Source organism: Leptidea sinapis, chromosome 4 (genome assembly GCF_905404315.1).
Source record: "Leptidea sinapis chromosome 4, ilLepSina1.1, whole genome shotgun sequence".
In the NCBI taxonomy this organism is placed as follows: domain Eukaryota; kingdom Metazoa; phylum Arthropoda; class Insecta; order Lepidoptera; family Pieridae; genus Leptidea; species Leptidea sinapis.
This window is the reverse complement of record NC_066268.1, coordinates 14799899-14813526: the sequence shown is the minus strand read 5'-3', so window position 1 is coordinate 14813526 and position 13628 is coordinate 14799899. Positions and strand designations below refer to the sequence as shown.

Here is a 13628-nt window from a genome sequence, read left to right as displayed (position 1 = left end):
TCGGTCATTTTCAAGACACCTCATAAACTTTCGTATATCGTTCTATACTCTCAAAGATCATGAACACTTAAATATATTAAAGTTTGAATTTGATTTACCTTTTCATTTCACATACCAAGCCTTATGAGAAATTAAATTAAACATAAACATTGTTCATGCAGAATTAAAAGATCCCAGTTATGCTTGTAAAAAAACGGTATTAACGTAATTACGTTTAAACACAGTTTAAATAATTATTTAAACTGTGTTTTTACTTGTCGAAACGTCTTCATTAAATATACTAAATAACTAAACAAACAATTAATGTTTCATAAAATTACTTAATAAACGCCGCGGTCATAACATAGTACAACAATGACCAATTTACAGCATTCCAAAAGAGACTTTATGGTTTTAGTATTTAGCGCGAAATTGAGCTGTTAAAATTCGCAGACAACTAAAAGGCTACGGTGCATGACACTTTTTATGGTCACTAGGGTGACCATGTTTACTTCCTTTTTTTCGTGAATTAAAAAGAAGGTGGTATATACATGTTGTCATATAAAATTATTTATATTTATATCTGTACTAACAGCATTATGTTATTTGCAGAATATATTATTAATTAAATGAATTTCACATTGTATAAATTCTAATTTATCTATTCCGCTATTTAGATCATTTCACTATTTAAGATAATTAAGTTTTGTTAAATAGTAAATATATAATAGAAGAAAACCAGTCACGTACAAGTCGGCTTTATACAAGAAGGGTTCCGTTCCATGAGACCAGATATTATGCTTTTGGCAGCCATTTTTAAATTCAACATCTTGGTCTTATTATTTGTTGTAACAATTTCAGCTGTCTAACTAAATTGAATATTTAACTATACATAATTATATACATAAGCTATTGGAGTTGAGGCACAGTTGTACATAATGTATGATAAAGTTTACCTACTGTATGTATTTAATTCTCTGGATCTCCTATATTTTTTTGCCAGTAAAGCTTTTTTTTACCTTCCTTTCATACTGTCTTGTTAATTATGTATTTTTATATTCCTACCAACTTCAACTTTTGACATTATACATTGATTAGCTTATACATGATCAACGTATGATAATCACGCTCTATAACCTACAAGCTCTATAATCCTTATACGCCTTCAGATCATACGACTTTCAAAATAATTCTGCAGTGCAAGTAAAATAACAAATAAAGTTTCAATAAATATCCTCTTTTACGGCATAATACATCAATTTAAAGTAAGATGGAAATAGCCACCTGCATCATAACTGCCCTTTTTATCAACACAAAACTTTTTAGTCCCATAAACGCAAACATCATGGATCACCTAACCAGCATCCATTATACCATTTTAAACTGACATTTAAAGAAACAAGCTGAATTTTTTACACTTATACATTCATCATAAGTGAATTAATTTAAATCAGCATTAAATAAAATTTAACATAACGACTTACTGCATCGCGTCTGTGCTTTTGCAATATTCATGATAAACATGACTCGCCTGAATTTATATAATTCATTTTGAGTTTATTCGAATTTTAAATTGACTAATTATATAGTAATTTTGCTTATATCTGAGAACTCAATAAGTCTCTTATTCGATGCAATGTGTTTTTAATGTTGCCATTTAAGTGACAATTGCGCGCGGTTTAAACCTAATGGGTCTTTTTACACAACTGAATCAATAATATATTGATATTAACATTTTTTTAGAGTCGGCATTAAAATGGATCTTAAGATATTTAGTTTTATAATAATTATAACAACGACGTAATTTGTCGCCTTAAGATAAAAGTGTCTAATTATTTAGTTTGCATGGTGTTTAAATAATTATTTATCCATCTTAATATATATAAATTACGTGACACGTTGTTTGTCCGTGATGGACTCCTAAACTAATGAACGGATTTTAATGGGGATTACTTCATGGAGTGCAGTTTGGTCCAACTTGAGAGATAGGATAGTTTTTATTTCGATTTGGGACCTATAATTATTTTTATTTTCAATATTTGTTTTGTATGGACATTCTTTCTATGAGAAAATTTATTGACGCACGGTTTAACAGTTCGGCAGTGAGACAATTTCATTATTACAACAGGGAGCATATTTTACGAAATAATTATTGATGTTATGAAATATTATTGACAGTTCATAAAAAAAAATATTTATTTATTTATTATGTACAGTAAAACGTCTGTCGAGTTAGCTAGTACTACTATATAAATATAAAAAATCTGTCGGTATGTTCTTTTAAAACATATAATATGTCTGTTTTATTTTTTTATATTTCCATGCCTTAGCTACACAAGCAACCAGAACATTATGCACAGTATATATAATACTAGCTGACCCGACGGACGTTCTGTACATAATAAATAAAATTCTGTTTTTATTAATTTGTCAATAATATTTCGTAAAATATGCTCACAGTAAAACGTATTTTAACAAATCTTTTAAATTTCGTAACATATTTGTTTTGTATATTTTCTGGGATCATATTGTAGAAGCATATACATCGCCCAACAAAAGACTTACTAACTCGACCAAACCGAGTAGTAGGCATAACAAGTTAATGTTTGTTCCTGAAAATTCTGCGAGTTCTAAGGAAGAGCGATTAAGATTTAATGCGGAAAAAGTCACATTCAGAAGTTAAGGAGTTATGATCACGTAAAAGTAGGATTGTTTTAATCTCCATACAATTCTCTCTCTAGTCGTTCCCTCATGACTGAGTATCGTGGTCATCAACCAGTGGTCCACACTTGGAGTGAACTATTTGTTTCCATCGGCTTCTGTCTATCCCGGCCCTGATCACGGAGCTAAACCTCGGGGACCTGGAGTATTTTATTAGGTCGGTAGGGGATTGGCCTCGGGCTGGCTTGCCTAACAATTCAATTTTCATGGAAAACTTTATCAGTCAAAAGTATACGAATTAAAATATGTTATAGCTTATTTTAGAAAGTTAATTTTTTATAACGGGGAGTGTTCCGAAGAGCTGAGCAGGTTAAACCTGATTCCTGCCGCCGAATTCCACCTTCGCACGACACGCCACAAGTTAGGATATCATCCCCACCATCTGGATGTGTGGCGGTCCTCCACAGTGCGGTTTTCAAGGAGCTTTCTTCCTCGTACTACAACGCTGTGGAATGAGCTTCCTTGTGCGGTGTTGCAAGAGAATGTGGGCGGCGGTGATCACTTAAAACCAGGTGACCCGTACGCTCGTTTGTCCTCCTATTCTACAAAAAAAAGTTAAATTAATACCCCATCTAGATTTAAACATCTCCATATAGTTTCACTTAACTAAACATTTGTTAGTATAAATGATATTAATTTAAGTTCACTTTTAAAAATACCGCTTCCTTGGACCTAAGGGCTTGCCACAACACTGTTATGGCAATGCTAAGCTTGTTCCCATGGTTACAACTAGGGTTACCAATCGTAGTCTAAAATCTAATATTGTACTCTATATCGTGTAGGCCTACTCAATGATCTATAACACTGATAGAGTATGCTAAAATATTCTTTTTTACACAATACTTTTAAAAATCATGAGCAGTAAAATGAAAAATTGTTAGAATGTGCTGCAAAAAGTACAAAAAGATACCTTTTTAAAAATATAAAATAAACGAAACTCTTTTTGGTAGTAGTAGTTGAAAAGAATACTGGGAGAGTTTCTTGCGCCGCTTCTTCTCTCTTATAGCGCCATTGTTCCGAAGCGGTAGCACAGACTAGTAAAAAAAGAAGGACTCCGCGCCGTGATATTAGCGAGTGAAGCACCTTTATGCTAGTGTGTGTGCGGTTATGGGGTATACCAGTTACACAATATTTTCTCCCTTAAATAATCATATATCCACAAATACTTTAATATTATTGTTTTAATACTTTTTCACAACGCACGACGGCATTTTTAAAATATTTTATTGCGACGCAAACTGATCTGTCACAGACGATGATGGCAAATCTCATAATGGCGGCCGATCGGCTTGTATTAGTGTAAGTGTATGCGTGGGGCTATGTATTTAAGCGTTTACGGGCTTGTTTTCGTGCCTCACTGTTATGTAAGGTGACACGGAGTCCTTACTTTTTTACTCGTCCGTGAGCGGTAGTAGTAGTAGTATCTAATATATTAGAAATGACATCAAAAAGAATTCTAAACGAATCAATTGTGAGAAAATAAATGCCTTTTATGCCTTTATTTCTTCTAATAAAAGTTCGCAACCCTATTCACAACTGTTTTGCAATAACTGTCAGACTCTTATGGTGTTGCAGAACAATATTTCTTGATACCAGGCCACTGCTTGCTGGTTTCACTGAAAAACGTAATCGATAGTCGAACAAAAAGCTAATTTAAAACTCGGTGGCTCGAGATCGAACGAACATAAAACCATATGAATTATAAACGAAATCCATCAACGGGGGGTTTGTGATGCCTCATTATGATCAATGTGTACTTGCTGATCGAAGTCCAGTTTATATCATGTTATTGTTTCGAACTTAGATAATATATACGTATAGATAGAGCCTCTTGCTGCTAGACAGTGGGAGGCTCCTTTGCACAGGAGGCCGGCTAGATTATGGGTACTAGTAGTATTATTGTGTAGACATAATTGTGTTTCGGTCTGAAGGTCGCCGTAGCTAGTGAAATTACTGGGCAAATGAGACTTAACATCTTATGTCTCATGGTGACGAGCGCAGGTGTAGTGCCGCTCAGAATTTTTGGGTTTTTCAATAATATTGAGTGGCACTGCATTGTAATGGGCAGGGCTTATAAATTTCCATCAGCTGAACGTCCTGCTCGTCTCGCCCCTTATTATAATAAAAAAAATATCACATAAACGTTTTTTAACAATTGTTTTAAATTTGGTAACACTTTTGTTCTGTACATTTTCTGGGGTAATGTTGTCGAACTGTCGTCGTTATCATCAACTCGACTTAACCGAGTAGAAGGCATAAAAAGTTTATGTTTGTTCCTCGTAATAACATTATGATTGTCGCAGTTTCTAGCAAATTCGCCAATGTACTTATAAAGAACATTATCGAGAATATATTGAGATGCAAGTGTTAAAATGTTTATTTGTTTGCATTTGTATTATTTATAATTATTTCCTTTCGCAGGTCTGGTTCCAAAATCGTCGGGCTAAATGGCGTAAGCAAGAGAAAGTAGGACCACAGGCACACCCTTATAACCCCTACCTTCCGGGGGGTGGCGCTCCTCCTCAATCCGTGGTGGCTTCTATGCCAAATCCGTTCTCGCAGCTTGGCTTTGGATTCCGGAAACCTTTCGATGCGAACGCTCTAGCGTCCTTTCGGTAAGAAACAATATATTAAACTATCTTCTATAGATCTAGTTTTATTAAGAAAACTAACTGATTCAAAGTATTGAATTGTTATTTTTTTCTGGTTTTTTCGTCCATTATTAGGATAGGCAAAGAGTTCAAGCCCATACAGCCGTATTCGTTATTTAATAATTAACTGTCAAAGCCATCGTTGCAAGATTTTTACAATATTGTTCTTTCTACAAACGTAGAATAGCACGAGGAATAAATTATTTTTAAGGATTTTTGCTTTGTTAGGCCAAAGAAGTATAACTTCTTGCGTGCATACATAAGTATGCACATACTTTACTTTTTTTAAAGTGACGACACAAATCTGCCCATTCCACTATTTCTTCTGGAAGCCCCCAAAAATTTACACTCTTTATTTACACTTATAAACGCGTTAGCACCGGCGTCAACTCAGGGGCACACGTTCTAAGCACGATTGGAGAAATGCCATCCGGCCCGCTCGACTTCCTGACGTCCAACGAAAACAGAGCTCGCCTAACAGTTTTCTGTCTGAACTGTACTTCAGGCATAGAGCTCTGACACCGCCGGATGGTCGGCGGTGTTTCTCCGTTGTCGTCAAGAGTCGAGTTGGAGGCGAAAAGAGCGCACAGGAGCTCGGCTTTCTCTTTTGCTGTATGGGCCAGGGTGTCATTCCTCATGTGCAACGGCGGCATGGACGGCTGGTTGAAGTTACCAAGAGCAGCTTTCGACAACGACCAGAACTTGCGTGTTCCGGTCGGGTAACTGGAAAGCTGCTCGCCGATTTTGACGACTTGCTTAGACTTCGCACGGGCGATTTGCCGCTTAAAAAATCTGGAGGCACGGTTATATTTCCTCTTAAGAACTTTGCAGTTCGGATCCTTTGTGCCCAGCGCCGCAACCCAAGTTCGATACGCCTGTTTTTTGCAGTCAGATGCTGCTTTAACTGACGCATCGAACCCGGGCTGTGATCTGCCACCGATCGGTACTACAGAACTTGGTATAAAAATATCCATTCCCTGCAGTATCACATTGGCTACTGCAATGGCGCAGGCACTAGGATCATCCGAAGGGAAACAAACCTTGCCCCAAGGGTAGGATGCAAAAAAGGAACGCATCCTATCCCAATCTGCTGACTTGTAGTGCCAAACGCGGCGGGTCGCTGGTGGTCTGCGACGTTGGCGTCGGATAGGCACTACACTCCTGACCAGGCAATGGTCGGACGTTCCGAGAGGGGCGTCGACAAAGACCTGGTAACTATCGGGATGTGTAGTCAGCAGAAGATCTAATAAGGACGGCATGTGGCTATCCACATCTGGGAGCCGCGTTGGCGACTCAACCAATTGGGACAGACCATACGCCAATGCAAAATTATGCACAGATCGCCCTGCGTAGTCTGTGGTACGTGATCCAAGCCATTCGGCATTGTGCCCGTTGAAATCACCCAAGTCTACGATTTCAGCGGAGGAGATCTGTGCAAGCACGTCGTCAATTTCCGCTTGAACGCAGCCCATGAGATGATCGGTTTCTGCGTTACCACTATGGGACCTGTAGACACACGCATAGATACGGACGCGGTCGTCTAAATCTACGCGGAGCCAGAGAGTAGACAGGTCCCTACCCTCAAAATTGCCGAGACGGCGACAGCAGATATCCTCCCTAACGTACACACATACCCCGGCATGAGGCAAAAAGTTGTGCTCAATTTTGAACCCGGGGTACGTTAAATATGACGTATCGCTAGGTCGAGATATCTGCGTCTCCGTAAGGAAACACAAGGCCGGCTGCGCCGTCTCAAGGTGGTGGTGGACGGCGTTTAAATTGGAGTGAATTCCCCTGATATTGCAAAAGTCCACGTTGAGCGTGGAGCGGGGTGCCGTGGTGTTACTGCCTCGTTTGTCCTCGGTCAAGCGCGGTTCTGTGCCCACCCCAGAATATGAAGGGCAGCCCGAGCGAGAGTGCTCGGGGAGGGATTCTCCGGCTCTGGTAGAGCCTGTACCCTCCTGGGGTGATATCTTTTTATGGACCGCTCTCATATTTTGTTGGGAGAGGGGAAGGGATGGCCTCCGGTCCTCGATACTAACCTATGCGAAACATAGCGGCACCAGGCCGCTACTTCACGCCGGCATTCTGTGCGAGTGTGGTAATTAACCCGGACAAGTCTGGCCCGATTGTGCTGACGTCATACGACGGCAGCGTGACTCTCCCACTTCTAAAAAGCCCTTTTCGCCTCTTACGACACCCATGGGCCTGGGACTCCCCTATTCTTTTTACGCCCCGGGGAAAGTACAGGGCAAAATGTTATAAATGATGGTATTATAAATGATGTTAATTACGCTAAATTTTACAAAATCGCTTCGACATATTATATTTCGTCTCTAAACGAGGCATCTTCGTGAGCTGTGCGCTCTCCAAACGCTGTAACGAGAATCGTCTCTAGTAATTAACACTGGAGACCAAAATGTAACATTTTAAATATAATAATAAAGAGATGGGAAAGAAAGAGTAAATTCTACTGTGTTCTTTAAATGTTTCGTACTCTCATGTATCCAAGATAATTAATAATTTATTGATGAAAGCAATGCGAAAGGAAGTTTAATAAAAGTATAAGAAGATAATTAAATACAATAAAATCAGAAATTCTAACCATCTTATACATCAATAAAGTTGTAGTCACTATATATATATAATGGAATAACCTATTTGTTATTGTCTCCAGGTACACAAACAACCCAGTAATCGGATCCCAGTATCTCAGTGCACCACTCTCCAGACCTCCCCTATTTGCGGCACCTATGTACACGTCAGCGCCTCCCTTCCATTCTCTCTTAGCTGGTCTCGCGGCTCCTCCGCGACAGTCACCTGATCCACCGCCAGTATCTCCACCCATATCCCCGGGAAGCGAGTCGCCTCCGAACCATCCTCCTGAAGTTGAAAGGAGAAGCTCGAGTATCGCTGCTTTGAGAATGGCTGCAAGGGAACACGAACTAAGACTCGAACTGCTAAGACAGAGACATCACACGGACATGATTAGCTGAACTTTATCATATTATCCAATGGTTTTAAATATTGAGCAATAGTAGCAATGACGCGTTTACATATATGAAATAGTGTAATTGTATAGCTACATAGATTCATAAGCTAATGGATTGACCAAGGATCATATCACGGACCAATAAGTAGAATAAAATATAATCACGAGGACCAGTTTTAGATAATCTATGTATACGGGTCGTTAAATATTTTGAGACAATAAAAAAATTGAAATGGTTTTATTGAAACTATAATTCGACGGAATTATCATTTTATTTTAATACAAATTGACATTAAAGTGTATATTTTTAACACTTAAATAGTTAATTGATTGTGAACCCGTGAACATGGCACTAACGACTATGTGGATATATCTCGGGCATAAGGTTGAAGTTTAAAATACCTTAATTTTTTGTTATTTTAATAGAATTCACAAGATCAGACAAGTTTAAGTATGATTAACGAAATAATCCGAATATTAAAGCCGTGGCGATAGAATGTTTAGTGATAATAATAATGCGTAATGTTATTAGTATTGATTTATTTTATTTAAAATATATTCTATAAGAAGTTACTGCGTCCGTCCAACAACCTTAACGTTATTTATTACAATGTAATATAAAGTTATACTGTAGATATAAGAATATAGAGTTAAGAGATTGTGCAATAGTAAATCCATTTCATCATCATCAAATAGCCTAAAAAGTTACGTCTTTGTTTGATAATGATAAACTGTTGCCTAATTTAAAATCTATATTTAAGAGTATTGTTACACACACAATATTATATCCGCGATTTAATTTCTCCTAAAACACCTGTATGAGGGAGCGAGCGCGTAAACTCGACAATACCACTCCCACATATTATGACTGTGCATGTCATGAGTTTCAGCGATAAATATATCCATGTTGTGAATTACAATAAAGACTTATAAACAAGCACGTACAAAACAAGGAAACTTATCATTTTATAGGAAAGATACTTTTTATACTAAATAATTAATTTAATGGAGAAGGACCTGAGTCCATCTGTATTATGTCTGTTTCCTTTGAACCTCCATACTTTGATAAAACAATTCCGAATTTATTTTTCATCCATAAATGTTTTTAATTTTATTTTGCACAATATCGACATTATTCAATGAATTATTTATTAATCCTTGACCCCAAACCTGCCCAAAGATAATAAAATTTGCAGAAAGCAGTAAATGGAAAACTCGAATCTGAAGCCGGTTTAATAAAAAAAAAACATATAACTTGTCCAATTAACTGGGTTGAGACGCCTCCTTTAATCACAATAATATAATAACGACGATAGTAACAATAAGTTGTATGTCTTTTTGTAAACAATAATAATATCAAGCTCTTTTAAGTTATACTTCTTTTGGCGTGTTAGGGAAATATTATCAGAGTATTAAAATATTTATGAAGCGACAACCAAATTCAACACCCTTACGTTAATAGGTCAACTGGTGGGAGGCTCCTTTGCACAGGATGCCGGCTAGATTATCGGTACCACAACGGCGCCTATTTCTGCCGTGAAGCAGTAATGTGTAAACATTACTGTATTTCGATCTGAAGGGCTCCGTAGCTAGCTAGTGACATTATTTGGCAAATGAGACTTAACATCTTATGTCTCAAGGTGACGAGCGCAATTGTAGTGTAGTTGCGGCACTGTGTTGTAATGGGCAGGGCGTATGTATCATTTTCTAGCTACTATAATAGGAAAGCTAGCTACTATACTGAAAACCGCGATCTCTCGCGTTCCGTGTGAGCGCTCTTCCACTGAGCCAACCGTTCGAGTGACGTAAAGTACATAAATCTTGAGATCCTCATAAATGTTTTTGTTAAACTATCTACAGGATCTACTTTGCAGTTGATAACCTGCTTAACTCCAATATTTGCATATTAGGAAATTGACATGAGATGTCGCTCTTACAAATTAATAAACGACGAATATTTTCTTATTGATTTTGTTTAGTTACGCCAAAGAAGTATAACTTCTTGCGTCCGTACAATAAGTACAGATCTTTTAGAACTTCTCTAGTTTTTATAAGCAGTATTAGTGGTCTAAGAAATGCTGGAACGTTGAACAGATAAATGGAAACGGGGCACAGAACGAGCTTTTAAAAATATAACGGTCGTAAATCGTAGTAAATATATTACGCCCAAGGTTTCTTTACCTTTTAATGTTATAAGTAGGCTTACATTAAGAGAGTACATATTATTGTCAATAGAGAATATACATTGAACTACATCACTCACAAAAACAACTCGATGTTAAAAATAGCGAAGCTACGCCGATACTTTGAACGGCGGCCATTTTGGCGCGCTACATACGTACAATGACGTCATAGTTCATAAAACAAATAAGATAAGAGGATTGGTTGAAATTTGACATTTGTCGCCATTTTTTACTTAAAATTCACTCTGAGCGTCGCTTAAATATATTTTTTTTTACTCAAATTCTATCAGGCTAAAAGTAATTTCTTGCTCAACCGAAAAAAAGTTATCATCAAAATTATTGATATAATTAGACTTAATTCTAATCTCTATTATATCAACAATGAAACGACTGCAAAAAAATACAGTCTTCGTTCTGCACCTGTCATTTCCATGTCATTACCATCGTTTATTTTGTTTTCTTTGTGGAATATTTTTATAGCTATTTTTCACCAAAGAAACTTTCCATATAGATCCAATTTTCATTCGTGTGAGAGTTTTGTTTTTATTTTTGTGAAATATCAAGGTATATAAATACCGTGAATAAATCTTTGAAACATTGTGATTGTTTTATTTTGAATTACGCCAATTTAATTAGTTTAAGCAATATCTATTCCTACGAGGATGCAGCTTGTGGGCACAAAGCGAAGCTGTTGGCTTCGACTTGGAACCGCACTTGAGACCAGATGAATCTTAACAGCGTTATCAGCCAGGTAGGTTTGTAATTTTATTGGAAGTACCCATGTCATATCTCCGTGGAAACACCGTACAAAAGTCATGATACAGTTTGGTTGTACGTGGGAGAAAGTTGTATAAACTACACATTATAAACTTCTTTTTATGTAAGAGGAGCACAAACGAGCGTACGGGTCGTCTGATGTTAAGTGATCACCGCCTTCCATATTCTTCTGCAAGACCAGATGAATCATAGCAGCGTTACCCAAAGAGGATGTAAATACTTACCCCCTTATTCATAATAGTTTGCTAACTTAAAGCATTGCTAATTCTCACTCTGTCTTCTTCTATTGACCTAAGTCAGAATGAGAAAAACCACTCCTAAGCGGCTGTTTAAAGTTAACGGACTATTATGAATAACGGGGTAAGTTATAAGAGGCGGAACTGCGTGGTAAAAATTGAAATTTGGTTTAGTATGAAACGTGCAGTCAGATTTGGCATAACTTTGAAATAGTAGTAATTAGCGTATGGCGATTGGTGACGAAGTGTAATCCGGCTAAGTTTGAAAGCGAACAGTTGCTTAAAACGTAGTGGATTTCAGCTATCTCCGATTTTTACAAGATTAAAGCCGTCATCTGTCAACTTATCAATCACTGTACGTTTCAACTGAAAAATTGGAAATACCACCCGCATTTTGTTGACGACTGGCACTCTAAAACCGTGCATTTCGCGAGGAACTTCTTGCCTCGCACAGCCAACACGACTTATGGGCCTTTTTTTATGACAATAAGGGACGAGACGAGCAGTACGTTCAACTGATGTTATTAATTTGTCCTGCCTATTAAAATGCAGTGCCGCTCAAGATTCTTGTAAAACACAAAAATTCTGAGCGGCACTACAATTATTGCGCTAGTCACCTTGAGACATAAGATGTTTAGTCTCATTTGCCTAGTAATTTCACTAGATACGGCGCCGCAACACAATAATGCTTTCACATTTCTGCTTCACGTAGAGAGAGGCGCCGTTGGGGTACCCATAATCTAACCGGCATCCTGTAGACCTGGGACTTCCCTTTTCTTTTTATGCCTCGGGGAAGTACAGGACAAACCTTCGAAATTAGAACTTGCTGGTAATGCATCTATTGACTCATGACTTCCAGAGGAATAACAAAAGCCTTTTAGGTGCTTGTACGTTTCCTAAAGGAACAATCCCATATCGTTCTGAAAACACCGCGATAGAGGTAAATAACGTATTTTCATAGTTGTTCATGGATTAAAGTTCTTAGAAATCCGCTCTGTAGAAGATTTACATGATGAAGATAATATATTAATTCGTAGCGTGTGTTGCAATGGTGAAATTCGGAAGCAGAGATCAGGTGAAACTGCTCTTCGGAACACATACCATGTTTTTTTTAAATGAAAATAAGAGACGAGACGAACAGTGCGTTCAACTGATGGTAATTGATACGTCCTGCCCATTACAATGCAGTGCCGCATTATATGATGATTACATGATAAATGCAGTATAGACGACCTGACAGCCCGTACTGCTTAAACTACTTTGATTTCAAGTGTGGCTGACTGTTAACGACATGCCAATCAAAATTGGTGACAGTAAGATTTGATTCGTTTACCTTTACTATCTTGATGCTCCGTTACAAATATTGTAGGTACGGAAGTCTCACTCCGCAAAATCAATTAAATAAAAAGGGACTCTTGCGGTCATACAATAAGGTGTAATTCAGATCGCACAGCGCTACTAGCCTACATATTTATTCCCCTAGAAGTTGCCTCTCATTCTATCCCGTGACTCTTAACTCTTCTGACGACATTAGGGTTGACTTCTTTACCTAAAACTGTATAAGTATATACTAACTTGTATAAGGTCATGTTATAAATAACACAGTTTTTTGTATACTATAAATGGGTATGTAAACATAATTATAAATCAATATTCTTTCGCTGTAAAACCTACATTAATTGCTGATAGCAGTACGTAATGTATGTGTTAGAACACCACAACATAGTCAAACCTACTCAGTATATTGCAGGTCATATATTCAACTAAGATCAATACACAGGCCCCAATCCTCGAGCATCAGACCTGCTGTAGAGCACCTCTATATAAATAAAGTAAAGCAAAATATAATAAAGTCCCAGTCACTGTTCAGGCAATAATATATAAAATTCTCATGTCGCGGGGTTTGTAGTTAAACTCCTTCGAAACGGCTTGACCGATTCTCATGAAATTTTGAGTGCATATTGGGTAGGTCTGAGAATCGGACAACATCTATTTTTCATCCCCCCAAAATGTTAAGGGTGGTACGCACGCCACGCATTTTTTTTTTATTATTTTGACATTTGTTTTTAAATTTGTTTGATTATGAGTC

The 13628-nt window shown here is 37.4% G+C and overlaps 1 protein-coding gene across 1 annotated transcript in view; it reads left to right on the top strand.

Annotated features, from left to right (window-relative positions):
- Window positions 1-11125, top strand: part of LOC126979921 (homeobox protein aristaless-like) — a 98319-nt gene extending 87194 nt beyond the window's left edge. The window contains exons 4-5 of the mRNA XM_050829515.1: window positions 5122-5315; window positions 8029-11125. Coding sequence (XP_050685472.1) covers window positions 5122-5315; window positions 8029-8347 — 513 coding nt within the window. The 3' untranslated portion in view covers window positions 8348-11125. The remainder of the gene's footprint in view (window positions 1-5121; window positions 5316-8028) is intronic.
- The last annotated feature ends 2503 nt before the right edge of the window (window positions 11126-13628 follow it).